The sequence below is a fragment of the Stomoxys calcitrans genome, chromosome 2 (assembly GCF_963082655.1).
Source record: "Stomoxys calcitrans chromosome 2, idStoCalc2.1, whole genome shotgun sequence".
Classification (NCBI taxonomy): domain Eukaryota; kingdom Metazoa; phylum Arthropoda; class Insecta; order Diptera; family Muscidae; genus Stomoxys; species Stomoxys calcitrans.
In genome coordinates this window covers 235718526-235738048 of record NC_081553.1, presented here as the reverse complement: position 1 = coordinate 235738048, position 19523 = coordinate 235718526, and the positions used below count along the sequence as shown (strand labels likewise).

Here is a 19523-nt window from a genome sequence, read left to right as displayed (position 1 = left end):
ATGCCTAAATGTGGGGTGGGAGCTTTATTAAGAATGTCTCTTCACTTCGTTAATATTGATAATATATTTTAAACCATAATGGAAGGTATATTAAGTTAGATAGGGACATTTTAATTGTTAATAAAAAGAGAAATCTTACATATAAAAATCAATTTGTGTTTGTTAATATATGTGTTCTCTATAGTCTCAAAAACGACTCAAGAAAATTATTTCCTACCAAAATTTAAGAAAAATTCTACCAAACTCGACCAAAACCTACCAAATGTTCTACAAGCCAAAAATACGGTATATGCTTTATATGCCCGCCATCGGAGAGTAGGCTGTTTTACCATATCATTTAAAATACATCAACTCATACATTTTCAACGCTACAAACGATCTAGTACCGCAGTTGTTCATAAAGGATCTAGCCATGCCCGCCCGTTTGTTTGTTGAAATCACTCTATAACCTTACGTTCAATGATGGTCTATATCTTGCCCAGAAATGCCCTTTTACTACCAATTTGCGTCGTTACAGTGAGTTGCATGAACCCCTCAACATCTTTGTATGCTGCTGTTACATAGGCCTATTTTTCGATTGAAGGCTCAAAACCACGTTTCCTGCCCAGAATTTACGAAATTTGAAAGAGATCCCTAAACACTCGTACCAGTTACAGTTAATATCAGAACTTACGCCCTTTTCACCCAAATTTAAAACAGAGACATGTTTCGAATAGAATAAGTCGATAACGGATGCCATAAACAAAAGAATGAGTAATTCGATATTTGTCATTCTTGCCACATTTGGAAGTCATTCCTCAACGATAAGTGCAAAATTTCAGCCTAATCGGATAAGATTTACGCCCTGTAGAAGCTCAAGAAGTCTCTATATCAGGTTATAAATCGATTTGAACCATACTTAGCACAATTATTGGTATCACAATTATTTAAGTGATACCAAAACAGTATACCCCCATCCAATGGTGGAGGGATTAATAATAAAGATTTTAATACATAAATATATTTCATGGCCACATATTTTTTATGTTTTTCTAACAAAAATTCCCATTCCAATAAAACACTATTACATAAATGCACTTATTGTTAACAAAATACATAGCGACAACCCTGTACAAATCTCACCACTTTTGTTTCTATAAATAGTCCCCACACATTTAGCATTCTCTTCACTGCATACGTGTGTGTGGTCTTCTTTGCACAAGTTCGTAGTAGTGAGTAACATCGACCAGAGAGCATTTATCTATAGTGTTTCGTTTCATGTACAGCATTTGCCGCGATAAGAGCAACAGCCCGGGTAGCTCAGTCGGTAGAGCATTGGACTTTTAATCCAAGGGTCCAGGGTTCAAGTCCCTGCTCGGGCGAGCAATTATTTTTGTTTTATTTTTTTCAAAATATTGCCAGTTAATTTTTTCTTTTTATTACTTTTTGCTTTGTTTTTGATACATCCTTAGTTATTGAATTTTTTCTATCAACAATAATCGACAAAAATATTTAAAAATTGAAAATCGCTACATTGAAAAATATATGAAATACCTGTACATCTATAAATAGGTATTAATTTATTATTTGATCTTTGTGTTTTATGTTTTTTTTAAGAATTCTTATTGTTTGCTAATCTTGTTTGCTGTTTTCTTTATTTATGATAAACTTTAATGTTGAACGATGTTTTTATGATTTTTTATGTTTACTGATTTTTTCTTTATTTACTCCTTTTCAGTTTAACAAACGGGCCACAATGTTTAACCACAATTGGTTCGTGCCAACTGTTGTGCTGTCGCTGCTGCTGTCTTATCGCAATTTCTTTATAACCGCCCAGGTAAGTGAGTGAGTATGAATAGTAGTAGTCGGCTAGCAAAACAAAGACCTCGCTCCAACAATGACAAACAGTAGTTACGTGTATACAGTGAGAAGTGAGAATGATGACGCTGATTTAATTTCAAAAGAAATTAGATATCCTAAGAATGTTAATGACCATTATTGTTGTGTTATGAATAACAACAGCCACACAACTATCAATCGATAAATCAGACAGCCAGCATCATCAATATTTTACCATATGAACAAACGCATTGGCAACCCAAACAATGTGTACTTTGGAAAAAAATGGCGTGTTTGAAAATTGATTTTGATAAGAAAGAACATATCGTGACCTTTGGGGTGTAATTTTGTTAAGAATGATTATATTCCTTAATAGGTATTTTTGCAAAGTTCTGTGAGATGAGCTTTGTTTTGGTTCTATCTTCTTTATTTATATTTTTATTTTTCTTGAATAATTACGAAAACAAAGTCTAATAACACATAAATAATTTAAATAATTGTACCTAGTAGTTTTCCTCATTTGAACAAATTGCAAATAAAGCATCTCTAAATAACGACAGTTCGTTCAATGGGTGCTGTATAATTATACATTTTTATTCCATTGTCGTGCCTCCTTTTCAAATTGCGGAAAACTGAAAAGGAAAAAAACCAAACACCAAGAGAGTTTTGCGTGAAAACGTGCTGCTGGTATAAAAAAAAATCACGTTTTCACTTAAGCAGTGCCAGCATCAACTTAAAATCAATCATGTCATTAGACCTACTAGATTGCCAATTGGAAATCATGTTAAAGGAAGACATTTGGATATTTGTGCATTTGATTTTAATTATTTATTATCCGAATGATTTTAATTGCCCCGCACTTCGAACCAAAGCCATGTCCCCTTATGCTGCAACAACTTTAATGAACCTGCTCATGAATAGATAGTTACGTTGATCACGGCGCGGCGGCGCATGTCATCCAATAATTTATTTCTTTTCTTTCAAAGTCAATAGGGATCTATGAACTTAGAAACATTTTATTGCATTTCGCAGAGAAATTTCAATTTGAGAGATCCAACTTCTGGTTTGTAATTTTTTTATCATTGTCAGACAACATCTCAATTAGCACTATTATGATATATGAAACCAAAAGCTGGGAGAAGAGGATTTTTTTTGTGTATTTATAAGCCAGCATTATTTTCTAAGTGCCTCGCCAACAAGCATTCTTGTGTATAAAGACATTTGACAAATGAGATCAGATTTACGCCTCTAACTAAGAAGTTGGATGGCCGATATGACATTGATTGATTGATGCAAACATAAGGTCGCTGCCATGCAAAATGTGTAAACACACGCAGCTACAATAATACCTTCTTTGACACATATATTTTGCTAATATAGTCTTATCGTTTTCTGTCAGACATCTATTTTTACTTTGCTATGAACTGATATATCTAATGGGAAATCAATTAAAGAACCATATGTGTCATATTATCCAAACTTTATATTCGTATTCGACTCAGCAAGGCATTCGTTTAGCACAACATTGATGCTTTGAATATAGTGTCTAAATTTTTTTAAACTCAAATTGTTTTCTGTTACAAACATTTTGCTGAGAATTAGGGTTAAGGTTAAAAGAAATCGCAAAAATACTACATTGTAAATAAAGTTTGAGAACAATGTATTGCATCTCAAATGCTGGTGCTTTCTCGATTGTACATTTTAGCTATTGTTTGAGGCTGTTGTTAACAGCTGACTCAGTCTACATTATTTAAAACACTCGTGGGTACATGCAAATCGCTGAGATTGTGTTAAATGCGAGTGTTCAATGTGTTGGGCCTCTTAGAAAAATTTAGAATTTTGTCTTAAATTATGGTCATAATTAAGAGTATGGCCTTAGGCCTATTTAAGCTTATTTTTAATATTGGAGTTGGAGCACTCTATCATCAACTAAAATAGAGAAGAATCTCTGGGAACCTTTCAGTATCAAATGAAGTTTCGGACTAGGAGACAGCTTAGTGTTGTTGATTCTCATAGTTTATTTTAGCAACAGAATAAAAAATGTTTAATAATTGAATTACAGATGTTACTCAAAGTCTATGGTTGCTATGTTTATATTATATGTGTATGTTTTGTATGGAGCAAAAGTAATATAAAGTTAACAAAGCAACAACACCTAGTGTGTGATCCTATAAATATTTTGCCAGAGAAGGCTATACGAAACGCAGATCCAATATTCCCAAGCAACACACATAGCTCGCCATTTCTATGATGTCGAAGTAATGGGTCTATTAAAGAGAGTATTTTTCTCGACCAGGATCTGAAAGCAAACGGAGATTAAAGAAAGCTGTAGATTCTTCTTCGATTTCCGTGATGAGAAATCGTGGGTGCGATAATTTAAAAGCGATTTGATGGTTGCCACTTAGGTGGTGTGAGGAAATCCTTGGAGTACTTACTATAATAACCTTTTAAATGGCGAAGACTATATATGGGAGAGTAACATTTTATGAGTTGGAACTCCAAGCGATGTGAAAAAGGCCAACAGAAGGCCTCACGGTCGATCGCAAGTTATCTCGGATAACATCGGGCACGGATACAAATTACTTACATGTTGCCATAGGTCTCTGCAATCTTATAGGGTTCTATCTTTTTCGTAAGGGGTAAAAAAAGTAATTCATAAAAGTCTTATTATTGACTAGTACTTCAGAAAGGCTAATTAGTATTTCATTAGTGCTTAATTATCATAAACTTTCTCCTCCGCATTAGCTCGTCTTTTCACGATCCTGATCTCCCCATATTTTTTTTAGTCGTCCTACCAACCGCTTCAGTGTTCCACAATGTTCCATGCGTTCGTAGCCCACGTCCTTAACTCGAACTGAGTTGACCCGAAAGGCTTCGAGTTATCCAAGTTTATTGACGGCAGTCTTCTGACCTTCACTGCCAAATCGTCTTCTTTTTCATTAACCTTACTCCTCTATGACCCGGCACCCAAACGATGCGGATCGTGCCATCCTCAGAGAAGGCGCTAATCACCTTCTTACACTCCAAGACTGTTCGTGAACATACCGTTCTGGTTATTATTGCCCTGGTGATGACCGCAAAGATCTTTACACTAGACGTTGTCGCGTTAACACCAAGCCACCTCACGCATTCCATGATCGCCCGTCAAAACCGTATTATGGTCAAGCAGTCTAAAAAAGACCTCAGTCCCTGGATTCTCAATGTAGACCCCCAGGCCCACTCTGTCCTTTAGTTTTGATCCATCTGTGTAGCATCTTCCAAATGACAATACCAGGGTTCCTCCATTGCAAGACTGTACCGCTAGCAGCAGTGCCTCGCAAGCTCCCCCTTGGACCTCTAGCGCCGTTCTGATGTTTATTGTGTTTTCTTTTCACGTGTCTGTTCTTGTACGTTTCTTCTTCGGTTTATTGTATTAGAACAAACCGCTAAAAAATCTAATGGCACACGTCGGAAGAAACACATCCTTTTTCTATTTCTTCTAGGGTAAGTGTTGTAGATAAGTTTGATATTATCCTTAAAACTTTATGTTTTACTAGATGTTTTACTTTTCTTCGACGAGTGCCGAAATCCATTCAAAGAAACTTTTGGCAAAACCTAATGGAGCAAAACTAAATGCGATTAGCTTTTGTAAGCACTTATGAATAAAGCAGAAGTGCGAACAATAGTAGCGAGAACTTGAAATGATTGGAAGACACTTCTTATGCGAATTTGTTGCACTTCCTTCTCATGATTATCTTTTCAACGTGTTGCGAAGTAGTTTTGTTGGAATTTGAGCCTCTCCCTTGGTTCAAAAGCAGCTGTCTATGGTCCGGTAAAGATTCGGGTCCTTCTATCAGTGAAGCACCCCGTTAAAAAAAAGTTCAAGGGTCGAAGATAAGAATTCACTTTGATTATAGCTCATAGGAGATAGAGAACGAAAATTAAATACGGCTTCCATGCGAGTTATTACGTTATAAAATCCTCAAATATATGTTCATAATTATTGGTGAGCTTGGAAACATTTCACGACTACCTTCCACAACTCGCCAATATGTATTTTTCATTATTAGTTAAACCATGTTTACACTAGAACCCAAAACCACTTTATTTGTGATTATCTCCAAAACCCGTATACACTACGATTCAAGTGATTTGGATTTGTCAACAGAGATGTTTCTGAGAGCATTTTTGTAGTGTTCAGTATATTCCTATATTGTGGTCAGCAAATAAATTGGTGAATCGATTTTATTAAACTTTACTACAAAATTTTATAATTTCATTAAAGAATTGTCGGTTGTTGGCAAAAGTGGTGTTTAAAATACCGATAATAACCGGTATTCAATACAAACTCAGTGTTGTTTTTGAATTTCGAAGGAGATTCAATGCAAATCTCCTTAAATAAGTAGATTTGCTCACACGAATTTCCGAAATCTCGACGCAAATCTAGATTTTCTCCAAGTGTAAACATGGTTTAACGTACAAGGTTAGTCCAAGCAAACGCTGAAAACAAAAACAACTTCTTCGTCTTTCCTCCAACTGAATAAAGGCCCTTGCTGTTGCAAGAAACTGAATACAGGCCCTTACTATTGCAATGCAAAGAAAACTCAAAATTTTTAGTGCGTAATGCGATTTTAATCTTAGAAACAAAGTGGTGTTCTGTGTATTCAGTTGTGTCTACATTGTTCATTATCCAGTCATTACTCGTAAGTGTTATTGTTGTTACAAGATCTTTGAAGTAGAAAAGTGTGCAAAGAACCCTTAATTACTGGCAAAATCAATTTGCAGCCATTTTATGTAAATTTGAAAACCGTTGTAGTGTTGTTTATATGCATTGCTATATTCTACGAAGATCTACAACAACAAAAGGTAGGCAGTATTCATGTGTAGGTGGCTAGCAGCGTTACATTCTGAAGTGTGTAAAGTGGCGAATGGAAAAAAGTGCCAATTAGGCACCATTCCACAGCAAATGAACTTTAAACAACGGCAATTGTTGAGTTAATAATTTAGGAGTTAATAAAAATCTTAACTACGAAGTTTAGATAGTTTGAATATCCTACACCACTATTGTGGTTCGGGGTATTATAACTTAAAGAAGTTGTCCAGATCGCAGACCCGAGACCTATTGAAATTGAAAGGAAATATAGGTTAAGATTCAAATATAGCTCCCATACACTTATTTTTTCGCATTTTAATAACATTGCAATATTATTAACAATTCTTCGAGAAATTGCATGCCTTTTTGATGTTTTCTTAAATTTCATGAAAATCTATTCAGATTAAGATATACATAGCTTCGATATGAATATATCGATTATCAGTTCTAGAGAATTTGGAACTATCCAAACTTCAATGCTTTTTGTTAGAGTCGTGTACAATGTGAAAAGATGCAATTGATGATGTAAGCGGGCGGATAAAGTCATTTTTGGTATACATATGAATTGTAAACTGATACTTTTACCATACTCTGAGACGAGGCAACTGTTACTGGAGAGGACCGGCGAAGACCGTTAAACTATGTTGTCAAACCACAATGACCTGGAAGTTTCGACGTTCATTGTTTGCCAAACTACTTGCGGAATATGGAATGCCTCATATGGATGTGTGCAATTATGAAATGGCAAAATGTAATTGTGGCTATAATCGAAAGATGTCAAACCATTGATCGACTCATAATTGCATTTGACTTGTACTTGAAATGGTAATCTCATCTTCACCCACATTTGGGGACATATTAACAGTCGATGTACAGATGTAAGTGGTGATGCTAATGCAGATGCTGGGCAACTGATGGTTGGTTGGTGGGTTCCTTACTTACAATGGCTAATGCTATTGAAAGTGCCGGTGGTTGTCGCGCCATGTATTATTAACCCCCATAAAAGATGAAGTGACAAAAGCGTAAGCCTTGTTTATGACCACAATTAAAAAAGTAGGTACCTACATCATGGTTTATTGATCACCTGCTTCTTAGCTGGCTGTTGACATTTAAAGTGACACTGTCGTAATTCATCCACTAAAAACCGCATCTCAATTCGATTTGTCATTAATTCGCAGAAACATTGCTGTCACTCGATGCCTCTGAAGTCTAGTCTAGAGGAGGTTACATTGAAATCGATCGATCCATAAATGGTTGTGAAGCTCCTCAAAATACCAGCCAGCCAACCCCAAACAAGAACATTAAAAGTGGCGTTGGTGCGTAATTTGGAAATGTCATCTTGAACTCTGCACCAGCGTCAGTAACGTTGTCACTTAAATACTGTTGCTGCCTGTTGGTGATTGGAATAATTTATGGATTTTTGACTTGTTCGGTGCAAATGCTGTTCTCCCAATGGATTACTTAGCTGAATACTTAAATGGCAAGCACGCAATGATGTTGATTCTATTCCACGGGAAAAAGAACAAAATGCCAAATGCTTTACAAAAAAGTCGTAATTAGAAAATTGCAGTTTTTTTTTGCTGTACAAGGGATGCCATTCCATGAGTCTTGTTGCTTTTGCAATATTTTAGGGAGCGACCATTGTAGTCCATTGATGGCAGTGGATTTGCGGCTGGCTCGTTTCATGCAACTCTAACGACATTGTTCTTTTAATTGTTGTTAAGCTAGCTGGAGAGGCAAAATTATTGCCTTTATAGTTCATTCCGATCAATTCCGCCGATAATGTCAAGATGCGGTGGAAATCTTCGAAACTGGTTAAGATTGTGAGCGGCACAGCACCTGGTAGATTTCGAGCCAATATTATGTTAATCTTTAGATTCTTGGATTTGATTATACAGATCCGATGATATCAAACAACAAAAATTACGTTTCTTTTGTGCATTAAAATTGCAGGTAGCTAGAGACAAAAGAAAAAATTACTTAAACAAAAAAAAAATATTACTAAAAATCAAGGAGTTTTTCTCCTTCAAAGTTTTTTTTGTGATATTGAGCCATAGGCGCAAGACATCAACATAAGAATATTATCTTAAAATTAAATTAAACAACATTCTATTGTAAATGTTGTCCAATCTGAAAAATATTGTTTAAAAAAGAAATATTTGTGAATACCAATAAAAAACATTTCATATTATTAAGTAAAATGCACTTTTTCGAATGCAAATTTTCTTTAAAATGCTGCTCAAACTTAGAAAAAATTTCAGTGGAAATAGAATTTGTACCAAAATTGCTGTGAAAATTACATTCGGACACCTAAAACCTCAAAGAGCGGACAAAATAGAACTCAAACGAATCTTGTTTGGGTGAAACATCCCATCCTAACCCAAAGAGACGATCGTTTACAATAATATGAAATTTAAATGAAATATATTTTAACGTAGTGTATAAAACCGCATAAATACGGTCTCAACTATCATATAAATGAAGGCTCAGATACTTACTGGAGGAATTCCCCAGTCCTCCAAACTCACCAAGCATATATACTGATGGATCGAAACATTGATGTATATATATAAATAACAATAGTAAGTTTCCGGGAGATGTCTTATCCCCAACACCACGTAGCGGCCATAAAGACCGATTGGCACATTTAGGGTCTCAAATTAAAAGTATTTGAGAGTTTAGTACAAATGTCACAATTAAATTTGGTGCCAAGTGGCTAAGCATAGACCCTGGGAGTAGATTATGGATTTAATATTTTAAATTGTAGTTCACCCATTAAAGTCTGATACTCAATTCCTTTGATGGAAAATTATGTACATATTCTTTATCCACGGCAATAATATTGACGTCGTACTTAAAAAAATACAGAATTAACAAACATTTTTTGGAAAAAATTTTCCCATTTGTGTGATAAGAATAAATTTTTCTAAGACAGTTCTATTTTTGGGTATTTTTCTACCTTTTCTTTGTTAATGGACTTAGTATCTGTGGACCCAACGCAATATCTTCATACTGAAGTGAGCATATAAATCGACGAGATTAACATGGGATTAACACACGAAAGAATAAGTTTAGCTTGACAGGGTCTAATTTTGCAAGATTTTTGGACAATTTTTACCTATTGGTAAAATCTTAAAGAACATGTGTAGTAAATGCAAATTTTGCCCATGAACATTCCATTAAGGAACAGGGGCATATGTATAGTAAGATCACAAAATTTATTCTAAATTAACATCATAAAAGAATTCTACTGATAATGTCGAACAAATAGTGTAGGATAAGAATTGTGCCCCTGATGGGAAGGTCGGAGAGTTCTATCATTCTGGCCATCCCTACTATTTTCAGTAGTTCGGCAAAAAGAGCTTATTCAGGAATTCTATACATTACGAATTGACATTGACAGACCTTAAATACTGATTATAGAGGGTATCCCGGCACAGATATTTGCAAGCAAGACCGAAACACGTCTGGCAATCTCTATGAGATGTCAATATCAAGTGCATCATCATAAACAAGATATCAAGGTTCTCAAATATAGTGCTCACCGCACAGTGTTCGCCGTTAGGAAAGCGTAGGTCCCATTTTGAATCGTTAGTCTGAATACAAATCAACCTCGACCTTCTCACCGTACCCAAAGAATCTAGAAAGCAACTCGTTCTCATTCATATCTCAACTTATGCTCAATATTGCGGTAAAGTTGACCCTAATAGGCTACCGTTCCTAGTCGCCCATCTCGACTGCCGTCTCAGTGACATTTACATGATCACACCAATCGGCGACAATTTTTCTCGGACTATCACGAGCCTTTCTCGTTTACCACGAGGTTCACTAGAAGTAAAATACAATATAACAACTGGACAGGGAAGATCTCACAAGTTAAAAAAATTGAAATTTTCAACGAAAAAAAAAACAATCTTTGATATCAGCTATGACATGGCGAACGAATCAAGAAAGTTCGTGATTTTGGCAGTAAGTCATTTTGAGAACAAATGTTTATCAAAGCATGGCGACTAATAATAACTAATGGTGTCTAATAATAACTATTTGCTTAAGTAATGACGACAAGAAAACTAATACCTACAAATATTAGTTGAAATCAACCGCAAACATGTTCGCAGATTATTCTACACCAATGAAACTGGACTGGTGTTACTCCATTTCAAAACCAACAACAAAACAAAAACATTCTTCCAGACGCCAAGTACATATGTACATAGAATGGTCTTCATAAATAAATACCAAGTCAAGACAAAATCAAAGAGTCTGCCACATGAAAGATCGAACCAATGGTAATTTGTTGATGTCATTCACTGCAAACATTCGAATTTGAAAAATTACTCTCCCAAATGTGATGCCATTATGGATGGCGCATAGTTTCAGTGCATTAAACGCATACCAAGCAGATATGGCATTTAGGCCTTTGGCTAAGTAAAACATTTTTAAATGCTACAAAAAAAGTAAACTAAACAGACTCATATATGTACATAGATGGCGACTTGTTAAGCCTATTAATCTATGCTATGGATACCGATGAATATTAACCATTCTGGGCGCATAGAGCAGCAGCCTTTCGTACGTCAGTCATATCAATGAGAGCAGTCCGATTAAAGTTTAAGCTCAATGATAACAAGGGGCCTACTTTTTTACATCGCATCCAAACGGCGTGCTGCATAGCGACACCACTTGGTAGATAAGTTTGAACATGACAGGATACCTTGCAAATGTAGCATTAGTAAGGGTATAACCATCGCTGAAAAATACTTTGATGCTCACTCTCTGATTTGACCCAGGCGTTCGGCATCATAGGCGGACATGCTAACCTCTGCGCCATGGTGGCTTCCAATGCTTAATTTGTTTTTAAAATTCGTCCTTATTCAATTTAAATGCATAAGGACGTTCAAAACCGCCAGAAAAATATGTTTGGTATCAGCAAACACTGTCTGCTGATTTTAAAATCAAAACTTTTAACCTATGAAGGAAACACTTACAAATTTTATGAACTTCTAAATGATAGTTAAGACATTTCCTGTATGTCAATGTAGATTTTTGGCAACATTAGGCATAATTGTTTTGTCTGAAAGCATAAATATGATTTAGTAAATATTTTATCTGCTGTTATTTGAAATTATTAAACAGCACAAAAATTGGTAAAATTGTGTTTTTGACTTGACTTTTTGGAGCTACGGTCGACATTTTACAATTTGAAAACAGCTGAAAAAGTTTGTTGAATAAGCATAAAATTACAGCTGTTCCATTTTCAACAAACTTTTTTCTGTGTTTACTAATAAATTTCTCTGAGTGTAGCAGATTCATTTTAAAGACAAGCGATTTTTTCGTTACACTTTTCTATAACGAGCCTAGTTATGAGTTCATTCGCCTCAAAAATTATCTATAAATTGATAGCGTTTGATTTTTTATTTCCTTTTTACAGTACGGGAGAAAAGTAGGCTTATAGCCTAGCGCTGAGTAATTAAAAAATTAACAGTGTTGCACAAATCTTGAACTCTTCTGTATTAAAATTTCAAACAATACTTAGACTAAACTTTCTGCGCTCCTGGAAAAAGGTCCCCTAAGTTTATTTTTACTTAAAAACTTATAAATAAAGATTTTGTAGATTCTTTTCGACCTTGTGTCTTAAGGTTCCATGTGTTTACACAATGGGTACAATGTTGCCAATAACTGACAGTGAACTCAATGGCCATACCATGTTTACACCTATAATTTATTTTTCCCCGAATTTCGATACATATCAGAATTGGAAAAGAGTTGCAATATCGTGGCACAAGGGAAAATTGCAAGACACCTACTCACATTTGGAGTGAATCAAATTCTTATGAACAGCAAACACAACCTTCGATTTATAATTTTCTTATGCTTCATTTTAAGTTCAAGGCAACCTTGTCTCTCACTCTCATGGCTGTCTTAACAAGATAATGGATGGAGTGTTTGTTTGATTTTTTTAGTTTTTTGAAAAACAATTTTAAAGGCTTGGCTGCAACTGGATAGTATTTGTCTCTATCAATTGGCAGGGTGTAACAAAAAAAAATTGCGAACACACATTCTTTAGTCATGCATGGAAACATTCAATCGTTTTCAATTCGATTCTAGCAATAATTTTTGAAGTGTTTCTGTTAATAAATTTTTGTGTAGAGAATTCTATTTCGTCAATACACAAAGGACAGAAATTTAAAAAAAAAGGTCTTGCCGAAACCCGGGATTGAACCGGGGACCTTTAGATCTTCAGTCTAACGCTCTCCCAACTGAGCTATTTCGGCACATGGTTGCCATCTAGCCATCATTCAATACATATTCTTGTATATGGGTACTAAGAATTTAGTTGTTGGGTTTTTCTTTCTCTCTCTCTCTCTTATTTATACACGAGTGCGTATAGCAGTGGCGTGTGTGTGTTTGTAAATGGGGTGACTTCACTGACCCACCGCACTCTTCAATCAATTATAAGTACAGTGGTGTGACCAGAGAAGCAAAAGTTGATTTTTAATATTGGAAAAATAAAGTTAGCATGCGAAAAACTGAAGTAGATTACCTGCTATCAGTTTAAAACTAAACTTGCATAACAAATAAAAGTCACATACCTATCTTATTATGAACTGGGAGTAGACCACTTTTTTAAAAATTTTTGAGAAATAAATTTCTTTTTTTTTGGCATAGTAACAAATTTGCTTCCTCAATTACACATGCCCCCAAACCATAAGGGCACGGAAAGGCAAAGTGAAGATGTCGGAAAATTTTTAAAAATAAAATTTTTTTGCACAGTTTTATAATGAACCGAGGGACAAGAGCCGGTTTTTGCGTTTGGAATTTACAATAGGAACGCCGTCCTTCGGATGAGAAGGCAGGTAGAATTCAGACTTTTGCACAGAATCTAAAAAATTATTTTTTCTCCATAAGTCTAGTATGTACAAAGTTCATTCGCATCAAAATTTTCTGTTTATTAATTGCGAAATTTGATGGAAAATATTTGTCATCAGTACATAAACTTATGTAAAAAAAATAAAACACAATAAAAAGGCTGCATTAGTCAAATAGAGTTGATTTTGGCCCAGTTCGTGATGATTTTATGTATTTATCGTACTCAGAATGTACTACTTCTGCGAAATATTTTCGTTACTATTTATGTTGCTATTACACTTTAAAATTTGATATGATCTGTCACTTTCTATATTCATACGACTTGTCTTATGTACGTATGTACGTCAAATATGTATAAAGCGTGCACTAATCGGCATGTATTCTCACATGTATTGTACTTTTTTATAGACATGTGTCTACATGTATGTGTGCTAAAATAAAAGTTCGATTCAATCGAAAAGGTTGCATATTTGTGTCAAAATCCATTTGTCATATCAAATTTTTCGTACGTATCACACGATGTGTACAAATTCCAGTGTAGCTATTTTCGAAATATGACATATGACAAGTCTTATCGTGTAGTATCAGCTTTCTTATAATGCGTTTTGAAACTGTTCGGACGAAAAATGTAACAGTACTAGGCTACAGATATAACAAGACAATGTTTTTCTCTTTAAATTTCGTAGTATTATCGTTTAAACACTGTGTCCGTTTCTCTTTGAATTGCCAAAGGTGATACATGCATACATGCACAGAATTTACTGATGCTGGGCGAGCGTATGTAGTATGCGTCAATCTCCAATTCGATTTTGCGACTGTTTATGTTTGGAGATAGATTGGTGACTTCCAGCAGGCAGATATCTACCTACTATTTATTAATGTGTCAATCAAGTTGATGCAAACTTCCAACAAACTTGCTGGTAGGTCGCTCTTCTTACGGCTTCGCCATGCATATGAATGGAACTTGCCGAATAATGCACCAACTTGTATGTTTGCTTATTTTGCGAAATTAATTTCCCAGTCGAAAAACAAACTCACAAAATATATGCAATGGGATTTTCTTGTGAACTTTAGACATTTTAGTGGTGATTGTCATTTGCGGCGGAATTGGTAAATTAACTAGATTCCCAGATTGTAACTTCTGGGTCGGCGGTCTTTCTCGCTCTGTGTCGCACAACAAGAAGTCCCTTTAATGGGGGCAGGTAAACTAACTAAGAGACGGACCGACAGGCAGACATATAGTTGATGCCGAAGAAGAATAGTTCAATGCAATGAAGACGACATGTTTACGGCCACTTGTCATAGCAAATGACATCATCACTCTTTGGAAAGATCGATGTGAACTGATGGCCGTAACCAAATACAATAAGTTTATCCGTCCACAGCAGCAAGCTGGGGAATTGTGCCACCCCATATTGATGAGTAGTGTAGTGTCAGACACTTTACCACTCTACTCCCAAAGACCTTTCATTTAAGATCAATATTGTCCCGTTCGGGCCACATTCGCTTGGAGTTCATTTATTGTGGGTGTACCCACAGACATTTGTTTCCGTATTTAAATAATTTTGAAATTTTAAATACCAGACGAAAGATACTATTTTAGTTTACAATTTAATATCTTGTTATAGCTGCATACTCCAAGGAAGATGTTTATTAAACATATAAGTGTAAATCAACAGTTTGGTATTAAAAGCATTACCTGGTCTGCAATACATCTAATACCAAACGATACTAATCGTTTCGTTTTATCAATATCAGGCGATACTTACAATGGCTGTGACTCCCGAGTACTACATGAAGGAAGTTTAACAGAAACTTTGACTGCTTCGCCACTGCTCTTCATTGTATAAATTACTCGTACTAGTACTGAGACTAGTAACTACCTTACACAGGCGAACTGGAATTTATGGGTATGCTTCTAGGGAAATGTAAGCTAAGCCTCCAGAATCAGGCCCGAAGGGCAACGAATGATGATAGTCACCTAGGGGGGTTGTGAACACTCTAAAATTATGTCTTTCTTCCTTCTCTTGTTCCTGTGGTATCACAATAGACGAGAATGTCTAAGTGAGTCTGATGGCAGACTGCCAGTTAAATCTAACCTTACCTAAGCGTATGTTACCTTAGATTACTCCTATTCTTTTCTAATTCAATGGCCAAATTCTGTGCTTTATGGCAACATTTTTTTGACAAATAAAATGTTTAACAAAAAGTAACAATACCATTTTCCGCTGTCGTACTCACTGCACACAGTAATAAAATAGCAATGGCCTTATATTGCAATATTGGAGCTTTGTAATTGCATTGTCATCATATGGGTAGGTACTCCATCTATTGCATCTTCACCACTGCATGCTGCAGAAAATCGTTCGTTGTCGGTTTATGTCTCATATAGGCGTGCTGAATAACGACGGAATGATCTCGCATGAACTTCGCTCCAACAGATAGAGCACAACAATTTGGCGCGTGAGAGTATTTGCAATCAAAACAAACTCTGATACAGTGAACGAAATAAATTTAGGTACTCCAAATGAAGGTAGTCAAATAATTTAAGCTATTTAAAAGGCAAATAAAAACGTAATATTAAATTACATAATATAAATAAAAACCTAGGAAATAAAATAAAACAAAACAGTAAAATATTACAAAATAAAATAGAATTAAAATAAAGTAATCTAAAACAAAATAAATCAAAAAATAAATAAATATAATAATGTAAAGTATAATAAAATGACATAGAAGAAAATCTATTATATAAAAAGAAATAAAAACGTGCTAAGTTCGGCCGGATTGGATTGCATCTGTCAAATTGCTATGTTATTGGAGCTATTATGGACTGATGCGGACCATACTTAATTTGGATGTTATATATCATTGTAGAAGTCATTGTGTCAAACTTCGGCCAAATTGAATAAGAGATGAGGCTTATAGGGGCTTAAGAAGTAAAATCTGCAGATCGGTTTATATGAGAGCTACATCAGGTTATACACTGATTTCGAGCATATTTGTCATAGTTGTTGGAAGTCAAAATAGAATACTTTATGCAACATTTCAACTAAATCGGATTATAATTGCGTCCTCTAGCGGCTGAAGAAGATCCGAGATCAGTTTATATGGCAGCTATATCAGATTATGAACCTAAATTGTTCGTACCCAGCACAGTTGTGTCGTAAAAAAACATTCCATGCAAAATTTCAGACAAATCGGATAAGAATTTTGTCATCTAGGGCCTCAAGAAGTCAAGATCCCGGGTCGGTTTACATGGCAGCTGTATCAAAACATGGATCGATATAGGCCATTTACAATCCCAATAGACCTATATTACATCCCATTGCGAAACAAATCGGAAGGAAACTAACTTCTCAAAATATCAATTGAGTGCTGCCCGATTCAAATTTAAGCTCAATGATAAGAGGACCTTCTGTTTCATGCCGAGTCCAAACGGCTTGTCACTGAAAAGTGACACCTCTTTGGCTGAAAAACTCACAAATGTTGGCAGCATTTGTTTTCACTGGCGGGATTTGAACCCGGACATTTCGATGCGATAGGCGGGCATGCTAACCTAAGCATCACGGTGGCTAGGAAGTAAATGTGCAAAATTTCTGCCGCCTAGCTTTATTCCTTCGAAAGTTAGCGTACTTTCGACAGCCAGACGGACATGGCTAAATCGACTTTGTTGGGGTTTATGATCTATATTTCGATGTGCTACAAACGGAATGACGAAATGAGTATACCCTCCATCCTATGGTGGAGAGTATAATGAAAGTGTTGTTCTTTGTTTGTTTGTGTGTTCCGAATAGACTCGAAAACTGCTGAACTGCTTTTCAAGAAATTTTCACAGATGGTAGAGTTTAGCGCCCCGGTGGAGAAAGGGTACTTCATTTCATTTCGGGGCGGGCCATCCTCCGTACCCCTATTTTCAAAAACGCCAGATCTCGGAGATGTGTGCATCGATAGAAGCGAAATTTGGTTTGCACACTTATGGTAACCCAAAAACATGAAATTGGTATAAAACTTTGGGGTCCAATAGCCATGAGCACGCCTTACTCCAAAATCTACCCAAACGGATATGATTACCGACTGGGACAGTAGGGATATCAAATGAAAGGTATTTAAGAGTAGAGTACGAACTTGATATAAAAATTTGATCCCAAAGGTGTGGGGCCCGACCGACTCCCAAAAACCGCGCATAAGTGGCATGTTCACCGATTGGGGCAATATGGGTATCAAGTAAAAGATAATCGGAAATGGAATACGAAACTTATTTAAAAACTTTGGGGTCAAGTCCGAGGGGCAGGCTAACCCCAAAACGGACATGTAGGCCGATCGAGACAGAGTAGGATTCAAAGGATAGATATTTGAATGTAGAATACGAAACTAATATAAAAATTTTGGGGCCTATTCCCAATGGACAAAGGTAATTGAGAGAAGAATACGAAAATTATGTAAAAATTTGAGTCAATTCCCGGAGAATCGCTTCACTCCAAAATTATGCCCCTAATGGACATGTATACCAAATGGGTCAATATGGAATTCTATGGAAAGATATTTGAGAATTAAATACGAATATAAATTGAAGGTGCAGCGAAGCACACCGGAGCAGATAGTAAAAAATACAATAAGTAATAAAATAAAACAAAGTACAATAGTACGCATCAAAACAATAAATTTGTTCAAACTTAAAAAAAAAAGATTTTGGCTTCTGAGCACTGTTTCTTATATCCTTTTACTTCTATTGTTTTCGGGGATATTATGTGAAATGTAATTTATGTCGCTCATGCGAAATGAATCGTAGCTTGTGTTTCGTTTAGATAAACTTCATTTTATCAACATGGCATCTGAGTGCCTTGAATGTTGTTCTCTTGCAGTGTCTAGTACAGATGCTAATATTTAACTAAACGTCACAGCATTCTTCACCAGTAGTTGCATGTTCATACCCATTATGTTTGCAGTATGTACATGTGTATGTGTGTGGGTATATCAACATAACTATAGAGATGACTTAATGACATACCGATTGTCATTAATTAATCTTTTGATTTCGCAAATGAAAATTAAACATTTATGCAAAATTCTGTCCGATAGATGGGAGCTAGTTTAATTCTGATTTATGACTTCTTTTGACATTGCCCATCATATTGATTCATTGCAAGAGCAAATGATCTTTTCAGTAATTCTTGTTGTTTCGTTTTCATCTTTTCTTCTCCTTTGTAGAGTCAGAATGCAATAGGGGCCCACCGCTCGTTCCAGAAGACATCTTTCTCGTGTGCCGGTCGACCTGCTGGCTATTATGCAGATGTTGAAACTGGCTGTCAGGTAAGTTTGACAAGAAATAATTCTCCAAGAAAAAATGCATGCACAACTAAATAAATCAAAAGTAAATCAAGTAAATTCATTTAAGAAAAACAAAGAAATTGCTTAAGTTTTTTTAGTTTTAGCCCATTTCGTTATTTTGTTTTTCTAACAATGCTGTGAACCTTTCATGATTGGATAACGATTTTGGGAAGATAGTAAATTTATTTATTTTTTTGGTTTCTTATCATTTCAATATGCGAAATCTCTTGTTTTTTTGTTCAATTATTTGTTTAATTTTGTAAAAATTACTTTTCAGGTTTATCACATGTGCGATGGCTTGGGACGCCAATTCAGCTACTCATGTCCAAATACAACACTGTTCCAACAGAGAATGCTTATATGTGATCACTGGTATATGGTGAATTGCTCGAAAGCAGAAAGTGACTACACTGCCAATTTGCTAATAGGTGAGTGAAAACCCCCGGGGGGAAATCTATCTAAAAAGGACATACTGCTAGCATTTTCCATTTGCAGGACAACGGGACAAGCCTTTTGTTAATGAGGAAGAGAATAATTTACGAACCCCTCGTCCCGACCTTCTGGATCGTCCATATGCCCCTGATTATTCAGGGGAATCTTTCAGAAGCCAATATCAAAAGGTAAAACCCATTCAAAAATCATTTCCTCACTA

General features: G+C 35.6%; 1 protein-coding gene and 2 non-coding genes across 6 annotated transcripts in view; 2 read left to right on the top strand and 1 right to left on the bottom strand.

Annotated features, from left to right (window-relative positions):
* LOC106081611 (mucin-2) overlaps positions 1 to 19523 on the top strand; it is a 58331-nt gene that overhangs the window by 36520 nt on the left and 2288 nt on the right. For all 4 annotated transcript variants that reach the window (XM_013243702.2, XM_013243700.2, XM_059363070.1 and 1 more), the window contains 4 exons: positions 1718 to 1816; positions 18752 to 18853; positions 19149 to 19299; positions 19367 to 19491. In XM_013243702.2, the coding sequence (XP_013099156.2) occupies positions 1736 to 1816; positions 18752 to 18853; positions 19149 to 19299; positions 19367 to 19491 (459 nt within the window). In that variant the 5' untranslated portion in view covers positions 1718 to 1735. The remainder of the gene's footprint in view (positions 1 to 1717; positions 1817 to 18751; positions 18854 to 19148; positions 19300 to 19366; positions 19492 to 19523) is intronic.
* On the top strand, positions 1289 to 1361 carry Trnak-uuu (transfer RNA lysine (anticodon UUU)). The gene has a single exon. It is a non-coding gene; the product is annotated as a tRNA-Lys (tRNA).
* On the bottom strand, positions 12873 to 12945 carry Trnaf-gaa (transfer RNA phenylalanine (anticodon GAA)). The gene has a single exon. It is a non-coding gene; the product is annotated as a tRNA-Phe (tRNA).